Raw genomic sequence first — 26,856 nt, 5'->3', positions numbered from 1 at the left:
ATGACCAATGATAAAAAAAAAGAACTTAAAATAAAGGGGAAAAACTAAAGAATTACAACATGCTCATATTTATTTATGATAATCAATGAGATACAAGTATCTTCCAAAGGCAAACCCTACCTTAATCGACCGTCAGCAATACTTCCTTTGTCTACTTTGGTAACAAAGATCCCACAGTCTCCAGGGAGGTACGGTTCATTCACGCCTTCTGCCACATCAAAACCAAGTGCTTTCAAGTCCATATCATCCTAATGAATATTATAAACAAGTGACTTAACTATCCTGGCAACTACTGTGCTTCAGTCTGTTAGCAAGAGGCATTACTGCAGGTTTGTACTATGCACTTAGATTGACAGGGTACCTGGTCTAGGTAAGTTTTTGTATTTTGTACTTCAATACATAAGCTCTCAAATCTGATAATTATTAGGGATCCTCTGGCACTACAATGGTGCCACCCTCACAGATTAAGGTTGAAATAAGGCAGGAAGGGAATTTCAGAAGAACAGGGAAGCAGAAGACAGCATATAAAACAGCCTGTTCATACCTGTTTTAAGGTATGGTAACAGAACACGTTCCCCAAGAATGGATATTACTTGGAGAAAAAACAATTGTAAAGATAAGGAAACGGCATTATGTCCTAGTGATGAAATCAGAAAGATGCCTAAACTTGATATGGCTAAAGTCCAGAAATGAACAGGAATGAAAGCTCTAATGTTACAGGTGACCCTTTCTAATTACAGATTAGAGGAAATATTCTACCAACCGTAGTGTAAAATGTGTCACTATCGATGTGAAAAGTGATAAAGATCTTGAACAAATCAGTCACTGAACAAAGCAGGGAAATTTTAATTTAGTGTTTGTTTTGATAAATGTTAAGGTCATGGTAAAAAAGAAAAAGTAGTATTTTTTTAAAAATGGGAGCAGCTAATCACAATCTTATTTATTACTGCTTTTCTCAGCATAAAATACTACATTTATAAAAATTTAACAACTCTACTTGATATCAACTAGACCATCATTTGCAGTAGAAAAGGGAAATTACAGTTAAAATTTGCAATCTAACATCCAAAAATTAAACATAGCTTAAATCATCCATGTAAAGCATGAGTCTAGACATGTTTCAATGAATAATCCCCTTAAAATCAGAAAAGCAGAAAGTCTTCAGGGAAGCTGAAGATAAAGTGTGAAAATATGAATATTTATCAGAAATTGAGATAAACCTGCCAAAAATATGCTAAAATCCTTATGACTCTTCCAAATTTTCTATGTATGAAAAAAAGTTCACAGGGAAGAGTATGGGGCTACAATAAAGACAAGACTGAATAGAGATCACAGTATCATTGCACAGCCTCAGAGCTGAAAAGTGAGTATTATTTCCCTCAATTTTGAGCTGAGTGTTTATGTATAACATCACTTGTCTGCTTAAGCTTAAATTGAAGGAAAAAGAAAATAATTATTTTTTTTTCATTTCTATAATCTCCACCCTGGAATTCAAATGCAGGCAGGTCAGCAAAGATTTTTCCATATATCTAATCAAGGTTGGCAAATATTATTACTCTAATTTCATAACAGCAAGTGCAAACACCCTGCGTTTAGGAAATGGAAACATATGTTCAAATGATAAAATCTGTGTGTTTCATCTTTGAAGTGAAGAATAACTGAATACCTGCACATGAAGGGAAAATTAATCAGGCTGCAATGTTGTTTAACACAAGTACAGCATATGCTAGACTTGCTAACTAATTTTTCTAGACAACAGAAAAGCTAAATTATTAGTTATCAGTTAAAATGAAGAAGATAGACATAATCCAGTGATACACATAATCCAAACATGAAGAAGCTGGTCAAGAGAAATTAAAAAGGATGGTGAAAACGGAATTGTTTGACCGAAAGAATGTACAGTGGTCCTGATGGATCAACATTGGTATTCAGTTCAAACCATCTTTTCAATCTATGTATTTCAACATATAAAAATACTAAATAATATTTTTAGTATCAAACCTAGAATGTCTTGTGATTCTGTTTGGATGTACTATCAGAACAGAGACAAATTGGAAAAGCATTAAAAAATATGATCCCAAATAATGCAGTAAAATAAAAGGGATTTGACAGCTTTAAAACAAAACTTTGTCATTCAGAAATGAGAAAAACTCTGGCACATGCAGAAGCTGTTATAAATTAAATGCAATCTGGAATACCACCTGTGTGTTCTATGTGGTCAAAAAATTACTATTAGAAAACAATGTGATGAGCCAGTTAAATATTTCAACTAGAACAGTGTTGCAGTTTTGTGAGGCTGTGCTGCTGAGACGGTTTCTTTAAGCAGCAGTTAGAGTTTTCTGCCAGCCTAAACTATAAACAATGAGCAACTCAAGGCCAGAGTCGTGGCCCGAGAGATAGTCGAATGCCTCTGAGAATCCCATATAGGAGAAAACAACCCGGAAGCAGATGCATTTTGCCACTGGATAAGGGAGTGAGAAGATATAACGAGCTGTGCAGACACCAAGGCCGGAGAAGGGCCGGGAAGGAGGCAGCCCAGGTGCCGGAGAGAAAGATGCCCCTGCAGCCTGTGGAGAAACCCATGGAAAAGGCCGAGACCCCACCTGCAGCCCATGGAGGGGCTCCACGCTGGATGGAGCAGGTGGAGACATAGAGGAGATGCTGTGACCCTATGTTGGAACAAGCCACGGCCAGCACTTGCAGCCATGAGGAGAAACAGAGACACAGAGATGAGTGAGAGAGAGATGTGCACCGGAACAGGTTAGCTGGGGGCAGGCTGGTGACCCCACAGCAGACTGGGACTGAGAGACATTGTGATTTATGACTGCCCGCCATAGCAGTGACCCACACCAGGGCAGCTGGTGAATAGATAAAGCCCTGGGGGAAGGATTCATGTTGGACAAGTTCTTGGAGGACTATATCCTGTGGGTGAGACCCCATGGTGCAGCAGGGGGAGGGTGTGGAATGAATGCCCCCCTCCCCGGCCGAGAGGGAAACCAACTTGCAAGGGACTGACCGAAGCCCCCATTTTCCCCAGTCCCTGCCACCCCCGTACTGTGAGCAGGGGGGAAGAAGGGAGCAAAATCCTGACTGAAGTCTGCTAAGAATGGAGTGGTGGGGGGAAAGTGTTTTAAGATCTGGTTATGTTTGTTTCAAGATCTGGTCATGCTCCCAAACCCAGTTTTTCTTCACGGTTCTTTGTAGTTGCAGTGTAGTGTAATAAAGTAGTTTCTCTCTTATTCACTTTGTGTTGAGTCTGTTTTGTCCATGTTGTTGATGACAGAATGATCTCTACCTGTCCTTATTTTGACTCCTGAGCCTCTGAATATATGTATTTTCTCCCCTGTCCAACTAATGGGTGTAATAGACTGACTTTGGTGGGTATCTGGCCTCCAGCCAGGGCTAAACCACCACAGAGTTCAAGACTTCCATACAAAGAGCACTGAAACAAAAATTCCAGAATACAATGAAGAAAAATAAAATTAAATGGTGAAGAGTACTACTGGGATAACAAAAGGATGCAGAGGTTGCCTAGAAAGCTAAATGTTAGAGCTCTTTTTAATATGCCAAAATGGTAAAGGGATTTAAGTCTCTGTACACACAAGCAAGGGAGATTAGCATATTCTTTGATCCCATATTGTTAAGGTGAATAGTAGTATTTCTCTAAAACGTGTTTATTATTAATATTTTTAATACTTTAAAATGTCTAATAATAAAATTTGAGCAAATGTAGGACAAATAACTTAATTTAGAACTATTTTATGCATAAACTGCCTGTAAGAGTAGACGACTAGGCTCTCTAATGTCTGTTTCTATCACATCTTAGGTTTTGTCTGCCTTCAGCACTACCATTTTTGCAATGAATCGCTAACTTGAAGAACACTAAATGTTTAACTTATAACATTTTTTCACACTACATGGACCTCGGTGCCCTGGAACATCAGATTAATTTTTATTTATAATTCACATGAAGAAAAAAATGCCAAAGCTTGCCTTTAACAGCTTGGTTTTGTTAACTACTTTCACCTAGATGTTATCGCACTTGCTGCGTGCATGTGTGGTTCCTAGCACTGCAACAGTAAAGAACGAGAAAAAAATCCAGACTAGACTTATTTTTCATCATGCCTAGGTATCAAGATGTTATAACTGACTTCAAAGCTATCCAATATATTAAACCATGTGGTTTGTGTTTTTTACTTACTCTGTCTTTTTCAAATTCTACCACTTCTGTTTCCCATTCCAGAGAATCTGTGTCTATGGCTGAGTCATGAGAACTATGTGCCATCAACTGACGGAATCTGGCTTCCTTTTCCAACTGATTCTCCATCTTCTCCCTAAGCAAAGAAAAAAATTCTTTACAGACACAGACAACTCTTTAAAATAACCTGACACATAATGTTATCATGAGACACCTTAGATTTTTGTCGCCTATAACAAAAATCCAAACTTTGCCAGAAATTTGCCCATAGTTCCATTTTCCCAATATTCTTGGGCTGCTATCAAGTTGACTTTCCTTTTCTATAGATTCTCTTAACAGACTTAACATTTTTTGCCTCCCCACGGCTTTTTTTTTTTAAAAAAACACAATTGAAGTGTATGACAAGGTTTCTAACACCTCCCCAAAACGAACTTAATTAGTGCTTAGATGAGCTGCCTCAGTACGCTCATGACAAGTAGGACATAATAAATACCAACAGCAAAACGTCTTTCACATATCTTCCTTGGATAAGCAAAAATACAGCTGGGAGAAACTAAATTGCAGTTGATCTGACTTCAGTGAATCCCGTATTGCTTATGTCTATGTCCACAGTACAAAGCTGAAAATATGTGTCTTAAAAATAATACAAAAAAGGTTAAGATAGTAAGACTTCAGATCCAGCCCATCACAATAATTTCCATGACAACTAACAATTCAGGCTGTTTCCACGTACAATATCACAAATACAGATTGCCCTACAGCTATAAATATGTATGATTCACTTGTGAACACAGCTAAGAAACCAATGTTTGTATGAGAAACTTCCATGTAGTTTGATAACTTCTCCAACATACTTCAGCTCCTTCAGTTCACGCACAGCGTCATTTTTCTGCTTTCTCATGTCATCCAGATTGCGAAGAGCTTCAGCCAAGTCACTCACAGCCCGGTCTCTCTCCCTCCTTAAGTTGTCACATAAAGTCCTTCAAAAGCAAAGAAGTTTCCATTCAGTTACTTAAAACAAACTAAGTATCCCACACTATATATTTAATGCAATCTTTTTTTTTTTTTAAATGCAGTTTCAAAAGATCTCTCTCAAAAGAAAAAGCATAAGGAAGAAAATGATACATACAATAGGTCTTAAGGAAAAGCTTGTCAAGGTAATCGAAACTTTCTTCATCCCTTTCAAAATTTTATTTCTACTTCTTTAAACTAGCAGGAAAGTCTGATTTAAGAATTTTCCCATAGTCACTTACATAAGTTTGGTAGCAAACATGTTGGGTATTTTCTATGACATGCCCACAGGGAAAGAATTATTTGCAGGACTATACCTATAAAGCAGGATTAGGTACATCATGTTTAAAAGAATGGGGACTTTGGGGTTTTTTACATAGTGATGCTGTTAGGCTCCAAGTTATGTACTAGAGACATTGTCTGTGCTTTCATACTTGTAAGTGAAATATCTTGTATCGTGCCCTCACCTTTACAAAAAAAAAAAAAAAAAAAATCATATTGTGACAGCTAATGCAGAGGTTGCAACAAGTGCTAGCAAAACCCAGCAAGTCCATCAGCTGCACACCAGGTGTTACCAAGACCACTCATGTTCCATCTAGGAATTGTTTACCGTATACTTTCCCTTTCTGCAACAATCTTATCCCGCTCTTGAAAGGCCCAATCTCTCCTACACTTGGCTACTTCTGCTTCCTGGACAGCTTCCTTTAGTTCTTGTGACATTGCCTCATATTGCTTCCGAAGCATTTCAATTTCTTTGTTTGCTCTTTCTATGTCTAGGGTAGCGGAATCTTGTATCTAGGAATTAAGAAACACAGGTAAGTACTTTAGGCACAATTCTTTGGTATGTATGCACAAACACCTTTCACTATCTGTATGTAACCTGACGTACTCCATTCTTATGTTTTCATGAAAAAAAAGTTCATTTGTTTAAATAGTAACTTTGAAAAAAAAAAAAACAACCTGACATAGTTCATATTCGGTGGCACCTAAGTTCACGCAAATACAATTTACATAAATAAGAATCCTCACATCAAAATGACATCAGTGAACATTTTGTATTTCAGAGATAATGTTCCATGTTTTCATCTAGTTCTGCTCAGTACACAGAAGAAAAACTTTAAAGGTATTTGGAAATCAGATACACTATTATAAGCAGTTACAACACAGATTTCCTGCATTATTGTCTGTTATTTACCCTGGGAAAACTAAACGTACACATTGACAGCATAGGCTTGTGATTCACACAGGTGTCTCAACTCCAAAGCAGAGCAATGGAATTCCAAAAAAATATTTTGTTTAAATGTTTCATATTTTGGAGAAGAATTACTTTACATTAATTTCTTCCTCTAGAAGTCTCTATTTTAAACAAGCGAGCAATGCTATCACTATGCTGACAAAAATAAAACAGATACACAATTGCAGCATAATTACCACAAGCCAAGAACAATGGTACAGCCCACCACAAATACTGAAAGGCATGGGCTTGCAAACAACTGTGTGCAGTTAATTTCAGGAATGTAAATAAAGCTAATGAATCTAACTAGACTTGTCATTTGATTAGAAATTAAGATTTGGAGGAATGTTTTTAAAACCCGAATGCATGTACATCAACGAGATATTACTAAGTTATGGTTAATATTACTAAGTTATGGTTAATATACTACAAAGGCTCTTTTTTCTCTGAGTTATAATTATATTCAAAAATAAGAGACCACTGAAGCTTAAACCCCAAGAATCACTTTCTTCTCTCCCAATCCACTGGCAGGAAAAACACAAAAATCCCACTCAGATCAACAAAGATTTATATTGGAAATGTCAATTCTGACTTGGAGCCGACCAAACATGAGCATCTGAACAGGTCCATTGCTAACTCGTAATGAAGCTCACCCAAGCTTACTTGGCATCCTTGAGAAAAAGAACAAGTTCCCAAAATTCCCACTGGTTTGGCCATTTATTTTTACAAACAGAAACTAAATACGAAACAAGAAGAAGAAGTTCTGTCACTATGTCTTGAAGAACATGCATGTGTTAATATGTAGGAATTTTAGAGTCACCTGGGGAAAAGGGGGAAGGCACCCAATATGCCCAGACCTTTAACTAATCTCTTGAAAATTACCGACCCTTGGAAGCCAAGAAAAGAGTCATCTGTGAAGACTTGCAATACCTGACGGGCTTGATAATATTCTCTGAGTAAATGATCTCTCTGGATGATGGCTTCTGTTCTCTCTTTCCTGGCGACGTCTCTTTCTTCCTTCACTGTCTCTATATCCTTGCAAGCTTGATCAAGTTCCTTCTGAGCCTCAGCTTTGTCCTTCACTTCATGACAGTATTTTTCCAGCAACTCATTCCTCTCACAGATTGCTCGATCTCTTTCCACTAGAGCTGAGTTTAGCTCCTAAAACAAGATCCATTATTTGCAGCAGGTTAAGTACAGGAAGAAACAGTTAATCTTTCCAATGGCATATACACTGACACTTTAAAAGCCTAGAGAGTTTACCACTAATGTTCTGAAAAATGGGAGCAGAACAGGCTATGCTCACATTACATACAAGTAAGTACTAGCAAAGAATATTAAATGTGGTATTAAAGATATCACACCATCACATTAGCACACTGATATGTCAAAAATAAGCACGAATCTGGGAGCACTCATAGTTTTGCAAAGCCTAAATAAGGGAAGGTTATTAACTAGTTGGACTTGGTGTTTAAAAAAAAAAAAGGCTTTAAATATGGCAAAGGCTAAGAATATATTGCAAATATTTTTAAGAAACTGCCTTGATTTTATAGGACTGAAATAATTTAGACAAGCCAGCTACATAAATATAACTTCCTTGTAAGTTTTGAAGGGATGTGCAAGTCATGTGCCAGTAAGACACCAATGTGCAAGCTACAGATTGTTCAACGGTAGAACTACAGTATGTGGTAAAGAGAAATGACAGGACATGTTAATAAATGTGGAATTAACTGCTTCATAATAAAAAAAAAAAGGTGAGTGAGATGCAGCTCTAAAATAAACCTGCCCTTTTAAAATAGTTTTAAATTAGACTTCCTATGAGAAAAATGACGCATTGAAACAGTTGAGTTTCATGCCACTAAACTTTTAGATGGTCCAGCTCTCTAGAAGCATTTTTGGCTACAAAGAAGTCCTTCTATATATAGGCACCCCTAACTAGAAACTCCTGATATTTTCATCTCAAAAAGATTACCAGATACAGCTGACATCTGAAAAGCAAAAGGAGGAAATACTTAAGAATAGAAAGACACCATGTCATAAACTGACTTCCATTCTGTTTTCCTCTACAGTTTTCAAGGAATGAAATAGAGTACTTAAAGAATGGATGACAACTGCATTTCGCTGTACTAACACAATTGTTTTTGAGATACAGCATCTAATTAAGGTTAGTCAGGCTGTTAAAACAGTGCTGCGACAGTATTAAAACAGATATTTTTGCTGTAGAGCGACAGACAGGCACTAGAATTAATGATTCACTCTGTGAACTTTAAACATTTCAGTGAATCCCAATTACCAGAGCAGTCAAGTTTCTCAGCGTCAGTAAGATCTTCTGCTGCTCTGTACCTCTGAAGAGAGAAATCCCTGACCTGTCTGGTGATGCAGAAAGGTTTTAGTACTGGAAGCATTGTTTTGCACAGCTTAACTGTAGGCTGTAGAAAATGTGCATTCAACTGTGTGTATAAAACTTACACAAAAGTATTAAGTCTTTTCCAGCATGCAGCAGAGATGGAAGTCAAAGTATCAAGGCAGAGGGAAAACTCCCAAAAGCCCTTCATTAAACAGGAATTTATAGTACTTTTGGGTGACTGGAAAAAAACCCGCATCGCCACAGTTTATTCCAGCATGCTTGATATAAACTATCTGAAAAAGAGCCGCCATTGCCTCCAGTGGTCAGTAGTAAAATTTCACCTCTGTTTTATTCCTGTGGCATCTGCACAAAATTGCAACATGACAGCACAGGGCAATGTGCCATTCAGTGCTGATTAACACAGCCTCTTTTTGGAAACATTAAGAGGGATTCGAAGAACACTTCTGAATTTCTGAAGAATTCTTACATTTGAATGAAGTTCTCACTTCTGAATATAGTGCAATGGCCTCATACAGGATAAAGAAAAATACAATTAAACAGAGGGGAAAGCTGACTACCTCTAAGATGAAACACGACATTCTAAGATTTGCTGGAGCACAAGATTATGCCAAACAAAACCACCACAGGACAATTAAGAGGGGTGAATCTGTAATGTATAATCCCTAGCTTTGAGTGACCAAACTGACGAGAGCCTAATCCAAAACTATCCATAGTGCAGAATCCTGAGATTTCTTCTATCATCTATAAATCCTAGAAAACTATTGCATTTGGGATGTAACTTAACCAATTATATTTAGGTATATGTGACCAATAACACAAATATCTAACTAGGAAACTGACTGACCTCATCAATAACCGCTTATATTATAACGCCTCTTCAATCTCAATGAACCTTTTTTCTCTGTTTCAGTTGGCTTTGCATTTCTTTGGGACAAAAAAGGTCCACTAGCCAACAAAGCTGAAATGGATGAAAACACATTTAAAATTACCTAAATTAATTCAATCCTGTTGCAATCAGTGAGTGGATGCTATGTAACATGGCATATAAAGCTGCTATCCATCACAGGGAGAGTGAGCTACATTTTGGCAAGCACCAGACCAACCGCTCACTGACATGATAACCTTAAGGACCTTTCTCAGGGTACTATTTCAAGTGAATGTGTCACTTGATCTATTTTTTTTTCCAAACTTTCAAATATTTGCCTTGCCAGAAGTAGGGAATCCCTTATGCATTGAATGCAGCTGCAGTGAGACAGTGCCTTGTGACATGGGAAAGTACCTGCTCGCAGCAGAAGTCATAGCTACAGGACAGGAACAAAAAGAAAACTTACAGTACTGCTCTTTCACACCTTTTAGTATCTTATAGAAGTAGTTATTTCTGCTTTCTGATGGGCCAGTTCTGGGGCTGAAGAACAATGCATGTCTGTGCCCTGCCAGCAAGTCACTCACCATTCCTCTGCTCTTTCCCGTTCTCAGACACCCCTTCAATGTAGGAGTAAACACCCAGATATTTAAGATTTTGTTTTTCTGTCCCTTAAAGCAATTTGGAAAATGACTCACAGTGCAACAATAACAAAATTGGAGCAGAGCTGTGCCTGTTTCCATCATTATTCCCTACTAGCTACCCTGATTCCACTGACATCAACAACAGGCATTTCTATTGGCTTAATGGCTTTGACGAAAGTAGAACAGGTATGAAACATGTATTAAAGCCTCGTTCACTGTAGAAGCTAAATTACTTAGCTGACAAATATGCATGTTTGAAAACTTTCAATTCTTAAAACCACAAGTTAGTTATCTTTAAAGCTCTGATGCCATATGTCACAATCCACATTATGTCCCTCAACAGTGGTGTAAAGCTCCACACCTTATTTTTTTCATAAAGGGTATTTTGTTCAGAAGTAATGCTGTGAAAAAATTAAGATGATCTTTATAGGCAATGAAATACATTTATATGTATCTATTTCATGCTAAATTAAGTATTTGTAAACCAAAGGGTCATGGTCAATGCATGTCAGCTGAAATGAAACCAAGCAGTAAATAGTGTTTTGAGAAAATCTTATCGGCATCATTATAACATGGTTGTGATATAAGCATTTCAAGAAAATATTGCTGAAAAAGACAAAGTTCTGGTTTCACACACTTTAAGGCATGCCTGAGTTGTAGTGAAAAAATCTTCAAAATATTCTCTTTAACTTAAGGCAGAAAGAGGGCAAATGAGTAAGAACATGCATGTCAGCACAGGCTTTGCATAAATAATGAGACTACTCGATCATGTACCGTCTTAAGTCATAGTAGATAGTATCCAGTGGTTCCTGTAGAGGTTAGAAGTTGACAATAATGAATATTTAGAGCTATATAGTTTCAGAGAGCATTACTTGAAAAGACAGAAGACTAACACAGCAAAGGAAGAACTTACAATCAGCAGAACAGAATTAAGTCAAGTGAATAGCAAAATGCAACTGACAGGTGCTCTATTCAAACATGCAATCTTCATGAATTGATAGTAAAAAAGGACTGCTATCAGAAAATATCAGCATGGAATTTCGTCTTTGCAGCACATTCTTATTTTCCATTAATCAGTCATACGTTTCGGATTCCAGTATTGACAATGTATACTCATCTCCCTTCCCCACTGAAACAATAGGCTGCTACCTGTCTTAAAGCTTCCATCTCTTCACTAGCCACTCGCTTCTCAGAAGAAGTGTTCTTCAGCTTGGACTCTGCAAGCTCCAGCTCTGTTTGAAGCTTGTCTACCTCTTTAATCACTTGATCTCTCTCACTCATTATGAGGCGGTATTCATTGAAAACTGAATCCCTTTCTTCCTTGTATTTTTCTGCATCCTTTGCTGCTTTCAGCTGCATTGTTTTGAACCTTGTCACCTCAGACTGTAATCGTTCCATCTCCCTCTGCAACTCTTTGTTTTGTGCTGTAGCGTTGCTTAGTTCCTGTTGTACGGACTCAAATCTAAAAAGAAGGAGAAACACCAGTAAGATACTTGTCGCTCATTTTTCTTTTTCATACATTAAAGCTTTGGCTGGATAACCAAATCCATGCATTGGTGAAACACAACCACAGAGGACACAGAGATCTTAAACAATGTATTCTCAGTGTTACAAAATAAAACTTAGACCAACTACTGATTTAGGAATATGAAAGTATCTCTTCAAGGAACTGAAACATAAAAACTGTTAGAAATAATTAAGAAATAATTTAGTGATTAAAAGTAAATTTCTATCAAATTATTCTAGAAGGCATGCAAAACACTGACATTACACAATAACACAAGTTTAGCCTTAGTTGTTGTATCGAGCTCTGCTCATTTAGAAGTTAATTCCTTCTTCTAACATACATGCCCAAGGTTGGTAATGGACAATTTAGAGGAAGAAAAAGAGTGGCTTTACACTAAAAATGTGGATAATGGAACTAAACCCAGGTAATTCAGACATTATTGTTTGTTTTCATCAGCAGGTCATATAATAAAACTGAAATGCAAAATATCTTAAACTCTCAAGTGTTGGGGTTTTTGTTAATTTAACACAAGAACATATGCACTTCATCTCTAAAACCTACTAAAAATGGCACAATCAAAACAAGACATAAAAATTTAATTTAAAAGCTGTAACTTTTATGTTTATATTGGCAAAGTATTCTTAAAAACGTGAATATAATTCCACAGACAAGTTCAAAAATCTTTGAAAAGGAACTTCTCCTGAGAGCATTGTTTTACCACAACTGGACTCTAAGATTTCCTTGTATGTTTGTTCCAAAAGTCTGAGGTAAATGCCATTGATGGAAACACCATACCTAACCTGATGGACTTTTAGGGTTATCCAAATTTCAGATGCACACTTGAGTTTGTTCTCTCACATTGTTTAAAAGTGCAATTTCTTGTCTAATCCAGCATGCTGCCCGACCTTTCCCAAGAGAGAACTGTAAACCCCATTTCAAGTATTTCCTTGAAAGACTGTCTATTCAAGGTATTGCCATAGCACTACTGAGGCAGCTGCCAGTAATTTCAAAACCATCACTCTGCTCCTTCTGGGAAATTCTTCAGTTTAAGAGATCATCAGGCTGGCAGTACAGAAGACCTAACATATTACAATCTCATTTGTTTTTTTTTTTTTTCCAGAACTTAAAGGTAAAAAGAAAATACTATAGAAGAAGTACAAAGACATACTAGAAATCTAAGATAGACACCTTACTGAGGAACCTCACTGCTGTGAGACAACCCCCAGTACATTTGAAAACTACTTCATCTGTACATTGCTATGCATGCTCAATCTCCCCTTCTGAAATATTTCAAATGTCTATGAATGTGGAAAACAACATTTTTCAGCAGTAGTCTGTGGGAGTTACGTATTACCTCTAACTTATGTCAGTGAAAAAATTCTCAACACACCCACAGATGTTCTTTGGAGTCCTGACATATGTTAGCATTCTCCCTACCCCATACAGCTATCTGTGTAAGCTTAGTATCAAGGAGGAGCAGAAAGAAGTTAAGCGTGGAATGACACTGTGTCTGTGCCATTCTGTCTTGGCACTCGGCTGTTTGTAGCAGTGGCACCTTCCCAGAGAAGTGAGACTCCCAGACATCTGCATTCAGTGAACTCTGCTGCCAGCCTGAAGCTCTGTCTCACAGTCCCACACAGTCTGCAATTCTAAGATCTCGAAAAGTTAACTAATGGTTGAGAACATTTTCACTTGCTAAACACTTAAAAATTATATCCTCCTATTGACTTGGATTTTATATTTAAATAAAAATATGTATGAACTCGCCACATACTGAGGAGTTTGTTTGGAACACTAAGTCTGAAGCTTAACAAAACTTTGGTTGTAGTTATCTTCTGTGTTAACAGCTAAGAATAAGCATAGCTTGAAAGGCAGACTATCCTATTCTCACTTGAACTAAACAATGATTGAAATCCCCTATACAATCCCAAAACCTGAAGGGGGAAATCCTTTTCTCAAGAAAAAACACCATTGTTGCAAAAAACCATCCCTACCACTCCTTACAGAAAATCTTATGCTTCTTCATCATATTAGAGAAAAAAATTTAGAAAAAAAAAAAGTCAGAAAAGTATTAGTGATTCTAATGTCACATTGGAAATGTTACTGTTCTCACAGCATATCTGAAGATATCAAAGTTGTTTATACCTTCTAAGAGAGGTCGAATATTGTTGCTGGAAATGTATTGCTGTGTCCCTTTGCTTCATCAACATGTCAATCTGTTTCTGAAGACGTCTGTTCTCCTCCTCAGCCTGTTCTAGGCGACTCAGATCCGTATTGTGACTTGCGATCTTCTCATTGTACCGTTTCCTCAGGGCATCATAATCCTTCTTCACACCCTCTAGCTTATCCATTGCTGTATCATAAAGTTTATTTAGTATCTCTGATGACCCATTTTGCTTCATAACCTAAAAAAAGGTCAGAAACTGCAGTTAGCTTTTTATTAGTCAAATAAGTTTTATTAAAAATATATAAAGAAAAATTATTATAACAGAAATATATTTACCAAATTTAATGATAAATTACTGTTACTGTATCCATTATTTTATCTGCTTAATGTAAATTGGGGAAAAAATAATCTGCTTTATCAAAACAGACTGCACAACTTCATGAAAATCTCTCTCAAATGGTAACTGATACCAACAGTTTAACAACTGTTGTTTTTGAAGTACTTCGCAGTTTTTGCAGTAGGTAATCATTATTCGAAGACGATAGCTGTGATTTAGGAAATGACCACGAGGTGGCATTCATGACAGGTTGCCTGTATCCTCTGTGAACAAATAATTTAAAACTTCATGAGAATAAAAGCTACCCTAAATACGTCGTACACATAGGCATATATTTTAATATTCATACTAAATTTCATCTGAGAACTACCCACAGAGGTTTGCATTCAAAAGTTATCAGAAACTATAAACAGGAAGAGAAAATTCATTTAAACATGAATGAAGTCTGACCCAAATCTTAGTTTCAAATTAATTTTCACTGACATAAGAATCTTGTTATAAATAACAACATTAATGACAAATGACCAGCAACAACAACAGAAAATCCCTAATGAGCTTCAGCATATCGGGTTATCCTTCCTTCTCAAAAGGCAAATATATGTGCCTGAAACGAGGCCTTACATTTTTTCTACCCCTCCCCTTTTTCATTAAAAAGCTACCCTCATTTTTTCTTTTTGTGTCTTTAAAATTCATATTTGGCCTTGATAGAGCAGTGGGAAGAAACAGAAATGCTCTCTATAAAGAGGTTCCAGGAGTTTATATAATAGTAACATTAGCCAAAATGGATGTTCCTATCTCAAAAAAAAAAAAAGCTTATTAAAAAAGACTGAAAACACAAGCTCTTTGAAAAGTTAGCAAATACTCTACACGCACAACTCATCTGCTTTTATGTCTTACATTCAAAGTAAGGAGTAGTTCCTGAACATGAAAGAACCTGGGCGCCTGCAGACCAAATGGAAAGGAGATCAAAGGAAACTGCTCACTCTTTGCCCAATATTCATGGCCTGCAGGTAAAGGATAACAACTGCCACTGTCTTGAAACCACTTCTCTACACAGGCAAGTTAAGAGAGGCTAAGTTCACTAGCCTGACACTGGTGTCCTGCAACTAACCATGAGATGTAAAAGCAGAGAGTTACTTTTCATGAAACAGTCCTTGAACAAGGCTGCTCTTCAACGTGTGTCCCTTTGCCATGGCAAATTCCACATACATCCCTATTCTCAATGGATTCAGTAGCATAACCCACACAGAGTTGGACCCTTGATTAGCTAGCATTTTTCAGCAAGCTGTTTCATATATGCTAAACAAGCAATAAACTGTAGGCATATGTGAAGTTTAAGTACATGTTGATTTAAATGTGCTCAAGAGAACCATTTTCCTGAAGACCAGTTCCCAAAGAACTGGTTTAAGAACCAAGAATTTGAGAATCTAAACAGAAAAAAAAAAACACTTGGCATGTCTAAAGCATATTACAGAATGCCTTTTTGCTGAAAACACACTAAATAATTAAAGGACTAATAGGAAAAGAAATTGGATGAAATTCAGCATGAACTTGCTAACAGAGGTTTGATGAAGGAAGGCAAAACCGCCATAAACAGGAAGCAGTGTAATAAGGAAGGTCCCCCATTCAAAATCCCAGTCTGAGAAAAAGTAAATAGTCCCAGCTGGACGGAGGAAGACAGCCATGGCAACGAGAAACTTCATATGCAGCCAGCAGAAACTTAAGCTGGTCAGCTGCTACACAGCAAATCCATGACAATCCCACACTAAGAGGAACCCGATCAAAAGCTTTTGCTCTCCGAGGCCACCGAGATGCTGTGTTTTGCTACAGCCTGACGACGAAACAACAGGTCAGAGAGATCAACATAAACAGTGTTAGACTAACTCAAATGAGAAATAACACAGACAAGATAAGAGTCTTGGCACGCCTTCAAGACACCATGATTCACATAGACTTGCTGAGAAATGGAGTTAAACAACTTTCTCATTGACAGTCACATACAGAGTTTTCTTTAAAGGTTCGGTCGTGATGTTGACACAAGACTGAACATATTTAAATAAATACTGACTGTGATATTTCAGCTACCTTCTGTACTGCCAGATAATTTCAAATTTCAGGACAGAACCTCAAAATACAATAGCCTTCTCCTGGCAATTTTACATCCCTGCTTTGCAGACTGGGTAACTGAGGCACAGAACAATTCATCAGCTTGCTCAGGTTCACAGAGCAAACTGTTTCTGCTACACAGAACACAAGCCATCTTCTGAACCAACTCACTAGACTACTTCACAGCAGAACTCTCAAGATAATGTTAGAGGAAGAGATCAAAAGGAAATCCAAACCTTCACTCCTCTTTGCACTAGCCCTCAAGCACCTCCTAAGCACCATTCTGCACATCCAGCTTGCTTTGACCTTTGCCCCTCCTACCCTAGCAAATAATTATTTTTGTTTGCGTAGGTTTTGCTTCTGAAGCCTAATGTTTGACTTGCAAGTTTGGCCTGTGAATCAGCCTACACACAGTTAACCAAACTACTGTTTAACCATTCCACGTTACTGCACCTATTCTAACTAAATGATCAGACTCTTCCATACGTGAGCCATGGTTGCGATACGACCAGTTGCTCCTTACTACTACTTTTCAATCATTCCCAAAACCATTAAGATATCACTAGAATAATTTTAAATAAAATTAAAGAATCAAATAAACCATATCTCTCACCTTTTTTTATGATACTTACATAAAACAAACATAGCATGCCAGTTAAAGCTAGCCCTGTCCTATATATAGCCTAGGAAAAGTTACCTTTCTTATCACTTTGCAAGTTCAGGCTACAATTGATACCTTTCCACCCACTTAAAAAAATAACATGCGTATACTATCTTCCTCACATTGACTCTGCATCAAAATTTCTTAATACCGCCTCATATTCTCTATTCATCCTTATTTTTCCTGCGGGCAAGATCTCATTTTATCCTCACTTGCTCTAAAGTGTAAGGCAAATGTTTTCCAATGAGACACAGAAGGCAGCAATGCCACACATTCAGATTTATTGACTTACTTATCAGAGAAGCAATTCATGATCTCTTCTAGCATGTACACTACAAGCTGTATAGCTCACCTGCTGCTGCTGGCTGCGCAGGTCTGTTATCTCCTTCTGATCCTCATCGTGAAGCCTTTTCATTTCCTCACATGACTGCTGGAGGTGATTATGTTCTCGCACCAACTGCGTGTTTTTCCTCTTCAAGGTATCCATGTCCTCCTTCAGCTGTGACTGGTCACTCAGCAGCCGGCTGTGCAATGTGCTGTCATGGCACACAAAAAATATTCTTAGAGGCCAACTTGTCAGGACAAAGTCCTGGGCTAATTCATTTCAAGCATGAGTTTCCTACCAAGAAAGGAAGTAAAACTAAATCAATTCTGCATACTTGAGTATTCTATGGACCAGAGGGAGGAGGGGGGAGGGGTTAGTTATCAGAAATAAATAGGGACATAAATATAAGAGTACACAGCACTCAAATAGTATTAGAAGAAGTCATGAGCTTATGCCACTATTAATGCCATTTCACAGCCATTTTAGAAGCAAACAGAAATTGCATGATGAGAGCACAAGGTGATCTTGTAGGTAATAGGAATTATCTCACTAATCACCGCCACTTTCTCTTGGGCCCCTCAGCAGAGCAGCAGGTAACCAAAATACAAATAAAAACTACAAAAATTTCCTCCTATGCTATCAAATAACCACCCCAAACAACAAAAACCCCACACACAACAACGACTACATTCAAGCAGGTCAAAAGTGCTACTGAAGTTACTCCAACAAGCCATAATTGTTTAAAGAAATACATTCTCACTTAAAAATTAAAATACTGAGCAGACATGCTGAGGCTATCATTCCAATTAAAATTCAAGGTAGCACTCCAAAATTAGATCAGAACACTGTTGAAAAAGATTAAAAAATCCCCACAAAACACCTCAAACAATTGAACATATTTTATGACCACAAAACAAAGAGAGTGACATTTGCATGCTGACAAGTATTTCTGTTAGTGAAACACACAGATTGAAACTGAACTCTCACACCTGCTGGTAACGTACTCAAAGGCTGTGTTTATAAAGAACACACACATAACACACAACACTGAATAGAAACAATCTACATTTTAAGATACTTTGTATTCCTTCTTTATGAAGTAAAATGCCAGTATTTCCTGCAGTATTTCCTGCACAGAAAGTGTCAAAGCATTTAACAAAAACCAAGTCTTTCTTAAAGAAGGAATAGTAACTTTTTTTTTTAAAGCATGGGATTCTAAGAATTAGTGCAGAAGAAATAACATTTAACAGCATATTCTACTTGATGCCTGCCTTGACCCTGAGAATTACTCATATGATGAACAGGAATTGCATGCATGGATTTCAACATACGTCATCATGTTTTGGGGCACCTGAACACAGAGTTTCAGCCTCCGTAAAGTTTTAAGTAGCATTTCTCTAATCCAATTAAAATAGTTCTTAAAATAAATGGAATTACCTCTGAATCAATCGAAACACACTATACTTTCTTGTGACCAGATAATACTAGCCTGCAAAGGTAAGAGTGAAGGTTTGTGCATGTATATATGCATCATTTAGCACAAGTCAAATTTTTTGGCCTCTGAGGAATGTATTTCGATCATTCACTCTGTCTTTCAAAATGTAAAGTTCTTTTCCTCACATGACAGAGTAAATCCTTTTGCACTATTATAAAAATATTGAAATAAACACAGTGAAACACTAGTTCAAGGGACTATAGAACTCTTAAATAAAGCAAGCAAAACGTGTTGTTTGGGTGGGTTTTTTTTTTTAGGATAAACAATATAAGCCTTTCACATCAGCATTGGATGGACCGAGGAAATTCAGCTCTGAAAAAATCCCTCCACAATATAAATAACACTAAAGTTTTGTACAGAATTCACTAGCAAATTAAAGTACTTGAAAATCCTCAAATTAAACTAGGAAGAAAGCTCTTTCTCAAGAAGCTACATAACGTGCTCCATCTGTACGTGTTAACAGTCTTTAATATTATTTCAGGTTTTGGAAGAAAATCCTAAGGAGACGATGCGTATATTTAAGGGCTTGAAGAGCTGTGGGTGAAAGCACTATGTAAAAACTAGCAGCCCCTAATGAAAAAACTGCTGCCATTAAATACTACCCTTACTTTATAGCATAGATTTAAGTGAAATAAACTTCAAGCCCAGAATTTATCTGCATTTCTATTTCTGAGTTGTCTTCCTTTAAAGTGAAGAAAACACATTTCTACTTGCATCAAATGTCTGGGGTTTTAAACGGAAATACATGCTAGAGATATCCTACAATTTCTCCTTATTTTATTGTATTTTCATAAATGCTAATGATTGGTTTAAGCCTGTATTAAAAACTTACACAAGACAGTGTGACAGCTATCACAACCAATTATAAAGCAGTAACAAATTACATTCTCTCAAATTATATTCCGCCCTCCAGCCCAACAGTAAGACTATTGGATTGTAATTGCAAGTCAGTAACTAGGCTTTCCTTGTCAGCATCTCATCAAGACATCAGGTATTTCTATCTCAAATTTTTCAAAATAAAACAAGCATTCCATACTTCTTTCAAACAGGCTGGAAATATTTTATCTGATGAGGGCAAACGTTAACCTTGTGATTAAAGTGGAAAAACAGAATAAAAAAATTATTTCATTACCATGTTCTAATACTTCATGTTCTAGCACAGACTGGTAAACTCTTACCTTGTATGGCTTCACTAATACTTACTGATAAAAGTCTGCCTCTTTTGCTGCTTCTTCACACCTTTTTAGTGTCTTGGTGTGTTGATTCTGCAGAGATTGTAGGTCTGACATGGCCTTCATGCACTGAATCTTCAGTCTTTCATAATCATGATTTGGTTTTGGACTAGGCCTAGCATGAAAAAAAGAGTACGGGTTGAATATCAGCACTAAACAGAATGGAAAGGCTGGGAAATTCCTATCCAATAAATAAATACTATCACACAACTGTTGATATTTAGATTATATTTTGCTTTCATTTAAATACTGACCACTTCACATTAAGATGCAATCACAAATAAAAATTCACTGATTTTAACCTGTAGTAGTTTTATAGTGAGATGTAACATCTAATCATGAGATAATTCTAACACTAACCCAGCCAAAAATAGCCCTGAGCGTCCATGTACCTCTCTCCTGAGCAGACATATTATCACACAGCAGAACTGCCACTTGATCAAGAACCAGTCAAGCACAGCACATGCAGCTTTCCTGTGTCAAAACTAGGAGAGAAAAAGCACAGAGCTGCTGAAAAGAGTGGGGCTGAAAAGAAGCTGCCAGAGCCAAGAGGGGGATGTGTGGAAGCCAGGGCTGGGAAAACCTTCTTCTCAAGGCAGCAGCTGTAAGACCTTGTCTACAGCTCCCTAGGAAAATCAGCACTGCGGTTTAGAGAAAGATTTTCAATGGGACACCAAACACACACACACACACCCCTTTGCTGGCAGAATTTGACTGGTATAACTAGTTGACCATTGAATTTCACTGATTTGGTCTGAATTGCAATTTTGTAATTCTGCTGAATTACATACCTGACTGAATGATAACATGTTCTTTTAAACTATCACAAAGGTGAGAAAGCAAGTTAGAATCTAGTTTACATTTCTGTAAAATAACCCAAGTTTTGTTCCAGTAATTGTTAGGAATCTGCAAAACAATATAATATCCAATAAGAAATTTTCAGTAAACCCAAGTGAAAGCCAAAATCAGCCAAAAGAACATTTCTGACTGGGACTTTTATTAGTATAATAGGATGATTGGGGGAAGAGAAATTTTCTAAAATAATCTACTTTGCCAATCAACCAACATAGATCATGGCTAGAATGAGTGGGTCATTGCATGTGGTACATTTGTTTATTAGAAAAATCATAGATTCCCCCTAGAAACTAAATTAGATGAATTATGCCTTCTTTGAATTATGCCTATGTTTTGAAGCACTTAGCTTCTAGAAGAGACTCTGAATTGAACTGCTCCTCTTCTACACAGTCACAAAATTTTTGCACCAGTGATTTTCTAGTTTTAAAAATTAAGCTTCTGACAACTGTCCCTGTGTCATCTCTAGGGTCTCTTATAACTCCACAGACAATTTTTAAAAAGTACCAAAAAAACACTAAGCAATTGTTTTCTAATTAGACTTTGTTTATTCTCATATAATATTTGCTCAATTGCTGCACAGAACACCCTTTCTCCCTCCCACTCCACTCTCTCCCAAACAGCTTTGCTTAAGCACAGACTGAAAAGCAATCAGAGTTTTCTTTGCTTCAGAGAAAAACAGCAACATGGATTTTGGAACTGAAATGCAGCTGGCAAGTGAACTGAAATGAAAATGTTTTCACACTGCTGCAGTGCTAAGAATTGTTAAAAAAAAATAAATGCCAGCCACCTCTGATCCACAGACTTTTAGGGAGTTAGTGTATGACATGAAGTTGCTTTTTAGCAACCTAGCTGCATTTGGGTTGTGAGTAACAAGGTCTTCCTCTTTTTTCTCCTTTTTCCAGATAAATGCTCCTGGAGAAAACAAAACCAAAGAACCCTTCCCCAACTGAAGACTTCAGGAACACTTAAAAGCCAAATTCATATAAAGTAACTAAATATTCACATCGCATCAACTGGTATGTCTTTTAGGTTTTTTTTTTAATTCAGCGTTTAGGGGTGCCAAATGCAGTAGTACACAATTCACACCGTGTCACAGACATATTACTGCAACTACTGTGGTGCTACTCTTAAAATACAATCCTAGTGAGCATAAGCAAAACTTAATTTGAAATGTTCACACCCTTGACAAAATCACTAAAACCCAAGTATTGATTTAAATTAGACTTTAGGGTGAAATTATTGAAAGTAGACACCATCTGTCTGCCACAGTCATTAAAATGACAACATTAATCAAAGCACAGTTTAACTCTCAGTTGAAGTGTTAAGCTCACTGAGACTCCTAAACACATGTTCATATTAAGCTTGCAATCATAAATCCATATTAGTGCAAAATGTTTCAGTATATGAATTTTTACTAAAAGATAACTATTAGGTAAGTCTCAAAACTATGGTGAGAAGTTGTTCTACAAACCTAACTGCAATCATGTGTATTTCATATATTCCTGGAATAAAAATAGCATTACTGTGAAAAATCCTATAAACATATGGATAGCATGTATGTAAGTACAGAAGGTGGCCTACCTACACAACAAGAAATGAACAATACCACCAGTAACATGCTGCATTCTAGCTCATCTACACAAAATAGAAAACATCTGGATTGCCAAGGCCATATGTTCTGCAACGCTGTTCCAAAGGTTTATGTCTCAGCAAGAAAAACAGAGATATGCATGGAAAGAATATTGGTCAGAAGTAAAAAATAAAAATCACTGCAACAAAGCAGTCTGTTCCAAAGCATGTAGTGATTGACTCTCGCTTAAGACAGACCACTACAGGTTTTTTTGCTGAAACGCCTCACAAAATACACAGGAAACTAAGATTTCAATAGAGGAGACTGGTCTGTTACTAATTGAAAGAATAGCCGACTATTTAAAATGGAGACGTGTCTGCTACTATTTTGGAATATTTTGATCAAATATTAACAAAACTTAGAATGCTAGTGACCAAGGTCTACCTGTTTTTCTGATCTTCACATAATTCCCAAAATCAGCTGTATTCCAGTGGATTTACCTCGAGCATAACTCAAGGACACAGTGAGACTGACATTTACATGTACCTGATGCTGTCACAGAAAAGCTAATGACAACAGCAGATCCAACTTTGTGAGCTATGCCTACTCAACAACTTGAAAATGTCTTTATTTATCACAGAATCACTAGGTTAGAAAAAACATTTGAGATAACTGAATCCAACTGTACCTGTCCTCTACTAAACCATATCCCCAGGCACCTCATCTACCCGGATTTTAAATACATTCAGGATTGGTGAATCAAACACCACCCTGGGTAGCCTGTTCCAATGCCTGATTACCCTTTCAATAAAAGTTTTTTCCTAATGTCTAAAAAATTACTTCAGTTCCACAATAAACACCACCAGCTACAGATTACACTTTAGGTGTCTTCTCAAAAGCAGTTTTTGGGGAGTTTGCTTATGGAAGTTCTCCTCTACTACAAAATAGGGAGTACAGATATCAAGTCTATAATGTGCACCTTGAGCACCCTAAATTGTTTGGTCAAATCTGCACTTACCACAGCACACGCATGCATACAGTCACTGTCAAGTGACACAAGCACAAGCATGAGCAATGCTACAGGAGTAGTCCAGCAGGATGACACATGTTCATCTGATTCAGCACATCACAATCCACTGCCGCGGCTCTTCTGCTCTAGACTTCGTCAACACTCGCTTTGGAAACCAGCTCTCGGTTTTGTAACTGCCAGCCTTTGCAGCCAGCACAGCCCAGCCTACGAATGGGTTGAGAGCTGCAACTGTTCTGAAGCACGCCATCGTGACATGTCAAGATTTGCCTCCGCACCACCTTCGTTTCGTACAGCCGTGATTAAAGTGGCAAACACAGCCAGGAAAGCAAAAGCCCTTTTCAGGTCATAAAAGTCACCATGTGATCTTTCAGCTTTCACGCTTCAGTGTAACAGTTTGCAATGCCTGGGCTTTGACTGCTGGAAGGCTGAGGTTTTATATAAGGAAAGAATTTCAAAACAAAGTAAAAACCCAAACCAACAAAGCCAGAAAGCTTTCAAACACTATAGACATCTATGCAGATGTGAAAAGCAGTTGCTTTTATACTGAAGGAAAAAAATGTCAACTAATAACCGTCATTCATCTCCCACTCTTCAAATATTTAAGTGTCTGGAAGGCAGCATCCTTCATCTAGCATGCACTGTCCAAGCACTGCCCAAATGCAATGTTTATTTCAATGAGTTATTTAAGCTGTAAACATTTATATTTTTAACAGCACACAAATCCTACACTGGCAACAGAAGTTTGATTTGACAGTTGCAGAGAAAAAAGTAGGGCAGTCTAGAGGACAGCTCATCAGAACTTTATTAAAAGCATCCTGGATTAGGGAGAACTTTACTGCAAGCTACAAAATCCTCAGTGTCTCAGCTATATCGACTTCAAGTAAGAAATCTTTCTATATAAGAAAGTAACTGGAAGGTATGTACGAGATGTTGATATTTGACAAGCTCTTCCCCTCTCCTCCCCACAACACTTGGTGACCCTCAGATAGAACACAAGGCTCTTAAAGCAGCCCTCAGAACTCATGTGGGGAAAAAGGAGGTATTAAGATGGATAGCTAAGGAGTAAATAAAATGCCCAGATACTCTCAATTACAGTTCACTGGTTCAAATTTTGGCATAGGAACAAAAAGTTTAATTAATTACCTGACCACATACAGATAGAGCAAATGTAGTAACAGACAGAAACAGCAACTAAGCAAGCATTAGAGTTCAGAGAAGTTTTGATGGCAAAACCTCCCAGAAGATACTGGCTTTTCAGTTTCAGTGACAATTTTTTTCAAGTTGAAAAAAATCTCTCCTACATGGCCAGATTTATAGACATTAGCAGATCTTTAACCCTCTAAAATAAACTAAATTTGATCCCTACCCTATAAAACCCTTGTCTACAATTAGTTCATACACTTCCTGAGATAAGCCTTCTTTATATCAACCCTCAAATCAGAATGAGCTGCCTAAGGCTGCTGGCTATTAATCTACTTTGACCACATATTGCTATAATTTGGCAGCACCCAAGACTTCTCAGTGTAGAAGAGTTCCTTACCCTCAACATGTTAATGCTACACAATGTCTCGAATACATGTATACCAGACAACACATCCCCCCCCCCCCCCAAAAAAAAAAGCTTACTCCCCTCAGTCAAAGTCCAAACCCCTTTTTTCTTGCAGAAGCACTGAAATAGCTGAGGAGTTTTTTTCCTCTCCTAATTTCTGTCCTCCAGCCAAGTATTCAGAGTGATTTCCCTTTCTTCTCTCTTGCTTTCAAAACAGCAAATGCTTCAATCACTGTCTTCTTTTCCTAACCACAACATGACCCAGGAGGCCTAAACTACTTGTTTGCTTTCTTCTCTGGACATAGTGATGAACTCTACTGCCCTCATTCCCACAGCAAGATTGCTGGAGAAAGCAGGAACTGGCATTCAACAGCAGCTCTGAAACCTGGATGTGGACACTTACATACACACACATCACCAGGTTGCAGGTAGCTTACAAGCAACAAATACGTACTTCAATACCTTACTGCTTTACAGGCAATCAGGAATCAAGACAGATGAAAACAACAATGAGGAGAAGATTAAAATATTACATTTCCTTTATTTTTACCTGCAGTCATCAAACGTTGATCCAGGAGATGACAGTGCAAGTCGCTTACGCAGCTCATCTCTCTCACGAGTTACCTGACGGAGCTGATACAATATTGTCTCCAGCTTCTCGCTCATCTGTCTCGTGTCTATTACAGGTGGTGGGGATGATGCTTTACCAGTCGTACCTGACAGAGATAAATAACTGACAATCAGAGAACTCAAAAAAAAGAATGTACCTTCACTAAATAAGCTAACACTAATTTAAAAAAAAATCCTGGTTTTTGGATGCAATATCCTGTTCAAAAATGAAACAAATCATGCAAGTTTTCATCAGGGATTTGACACAAGGATAACTAATTCAGACCCCATGCTTGCAGAAAGGCCCTTTCTGTGATGCACTTAAAAGTTTGCACGAGTTTAGAAGCTGCCTATAAGACAAGCTTGCAGTCACAATTACAAAGACCTTCGAAACTACCAGTGACAGAAGTTATAGGGACAAAGTTATTCCCAGTAAAAAACCATAGTCAATTCCACCCAGCAACAGCAGAGAAAGAGTTACAGCACAGGGGATCTTTTCCTGTTCCTTTATCTAGCAGCACAGACATACTATTCTGCTATGTGCTATTGCCAACATTTATTTTTAACACAATTCTATGCTTTCACGTCACAGTTTATCAGTCCAGTATGTGAAGTTAGAGATCTGACTTGTCAACAAATCATGAGAAATTAGGGGTTTTTTCTTAACAGCATTGGTTAAAATGAGCACATTACAATCACTGCAACTGGACTACACATCAAATTTCCTCTAAGGGGCAGTCATACATTAAAGAGTTTTGTGAGATCTTTTAGCTCTCAGGTCTCTTAATATCAGAGACGAATAATGATGCTTACTGTCTTCGCAGATAGCTCTAACAATATTATCATGTCTTCTTCCACCTGAGAGATGAGAGCATGGTATGTTTCACAATATGCTGGCAATTAATTCAACTGCATTTTTAGATCTGCCCATTTTGATCCCAGACACATGAGAAGAAACTCCAAGATATAAGACAGAGATGTGAAAGTCAAAGGCCTAAATGTATACAGGAGATTAGAACATCTCTTTGGTGTAGAAAATAGAGAAGAAATAGTTTGCATAATTATACACTTAAAGTAAGTTGATGACATAAGTATT

At 37.4% G+C, this 26,856-nt stretch overlaps 1 protein-coding gene across 1 annotated transcript in view; it reads right to left on the bottom strand.

Moving 5' to 3' along the window:
* DLG5 (discs large MAGUK scaffold protein 5) overlaps nucleotides 1–26,856 on the bottom strand; it is a gene marked incomplete at both ends in the record, with an annotated part of 103,729 nt that overhangs the window by 26,864 nt on the left and 50,009 nt on the right. The window contains 10 exons of the mRNA XM_084265573.1: nucleotides 121–248; nucleotides 4,202–4,334; nucleotides 5,053–5,178; nucleotides 5,820–6,004; nucleotides 7,374–7,604; nucleotides 11,467–11,779; nucleotides 13,970–14,229; nucleotides 17,448–17,631; nucleotides 20,119–20,262; nucleotides 25,702–25,867. Coding sequence (XP_084121699.1) covers nucleotides 121–248; nucleotides 4,202–4,334; nucleotides 5,053–5,178; nucleotides 5,820–6,004; nucleotides 7,374–7,604; nucleotides 11,467–11,779; nucleotides 13,970–14,229; nucleotides 17,448–17,631; nucleotides 20,119–20,262; nucleotides 25,702–25,867 — 1,870 coding nt within the window. The remainder of the gene's footprint in view (nucleotides 1–120; nucleotides 249–4,201; nucleotides 4,335–5,052; nucleotides 5,179–5,819; nucleotides 6,005–7,373; nucleotides 7,605–11,466; nucleotides 11,780–13,969; nucleotides 14,230–17,447; nucleotides 17,632–20,118; nucleotides 20,263–25,701; nucleotides 25,868–26,856) is intronic.

The sequence above is a fragment of the Gallinula chloropus genome (genome assembly GCF_964237585.1).
Source record: "Gallinula chloropus genome assembly, chromosome: 5".
Lineage (NCBI taxonomy): Eukaryota > Metazoa > Chordata > Aves > Gruiformes > Rallidae > Gallinula > Gallinula chloropus.
Note: the sequence above shows the minus strand (reverse complement) of the source record. Positions and strands in the feature narration are given on the sequence as shown.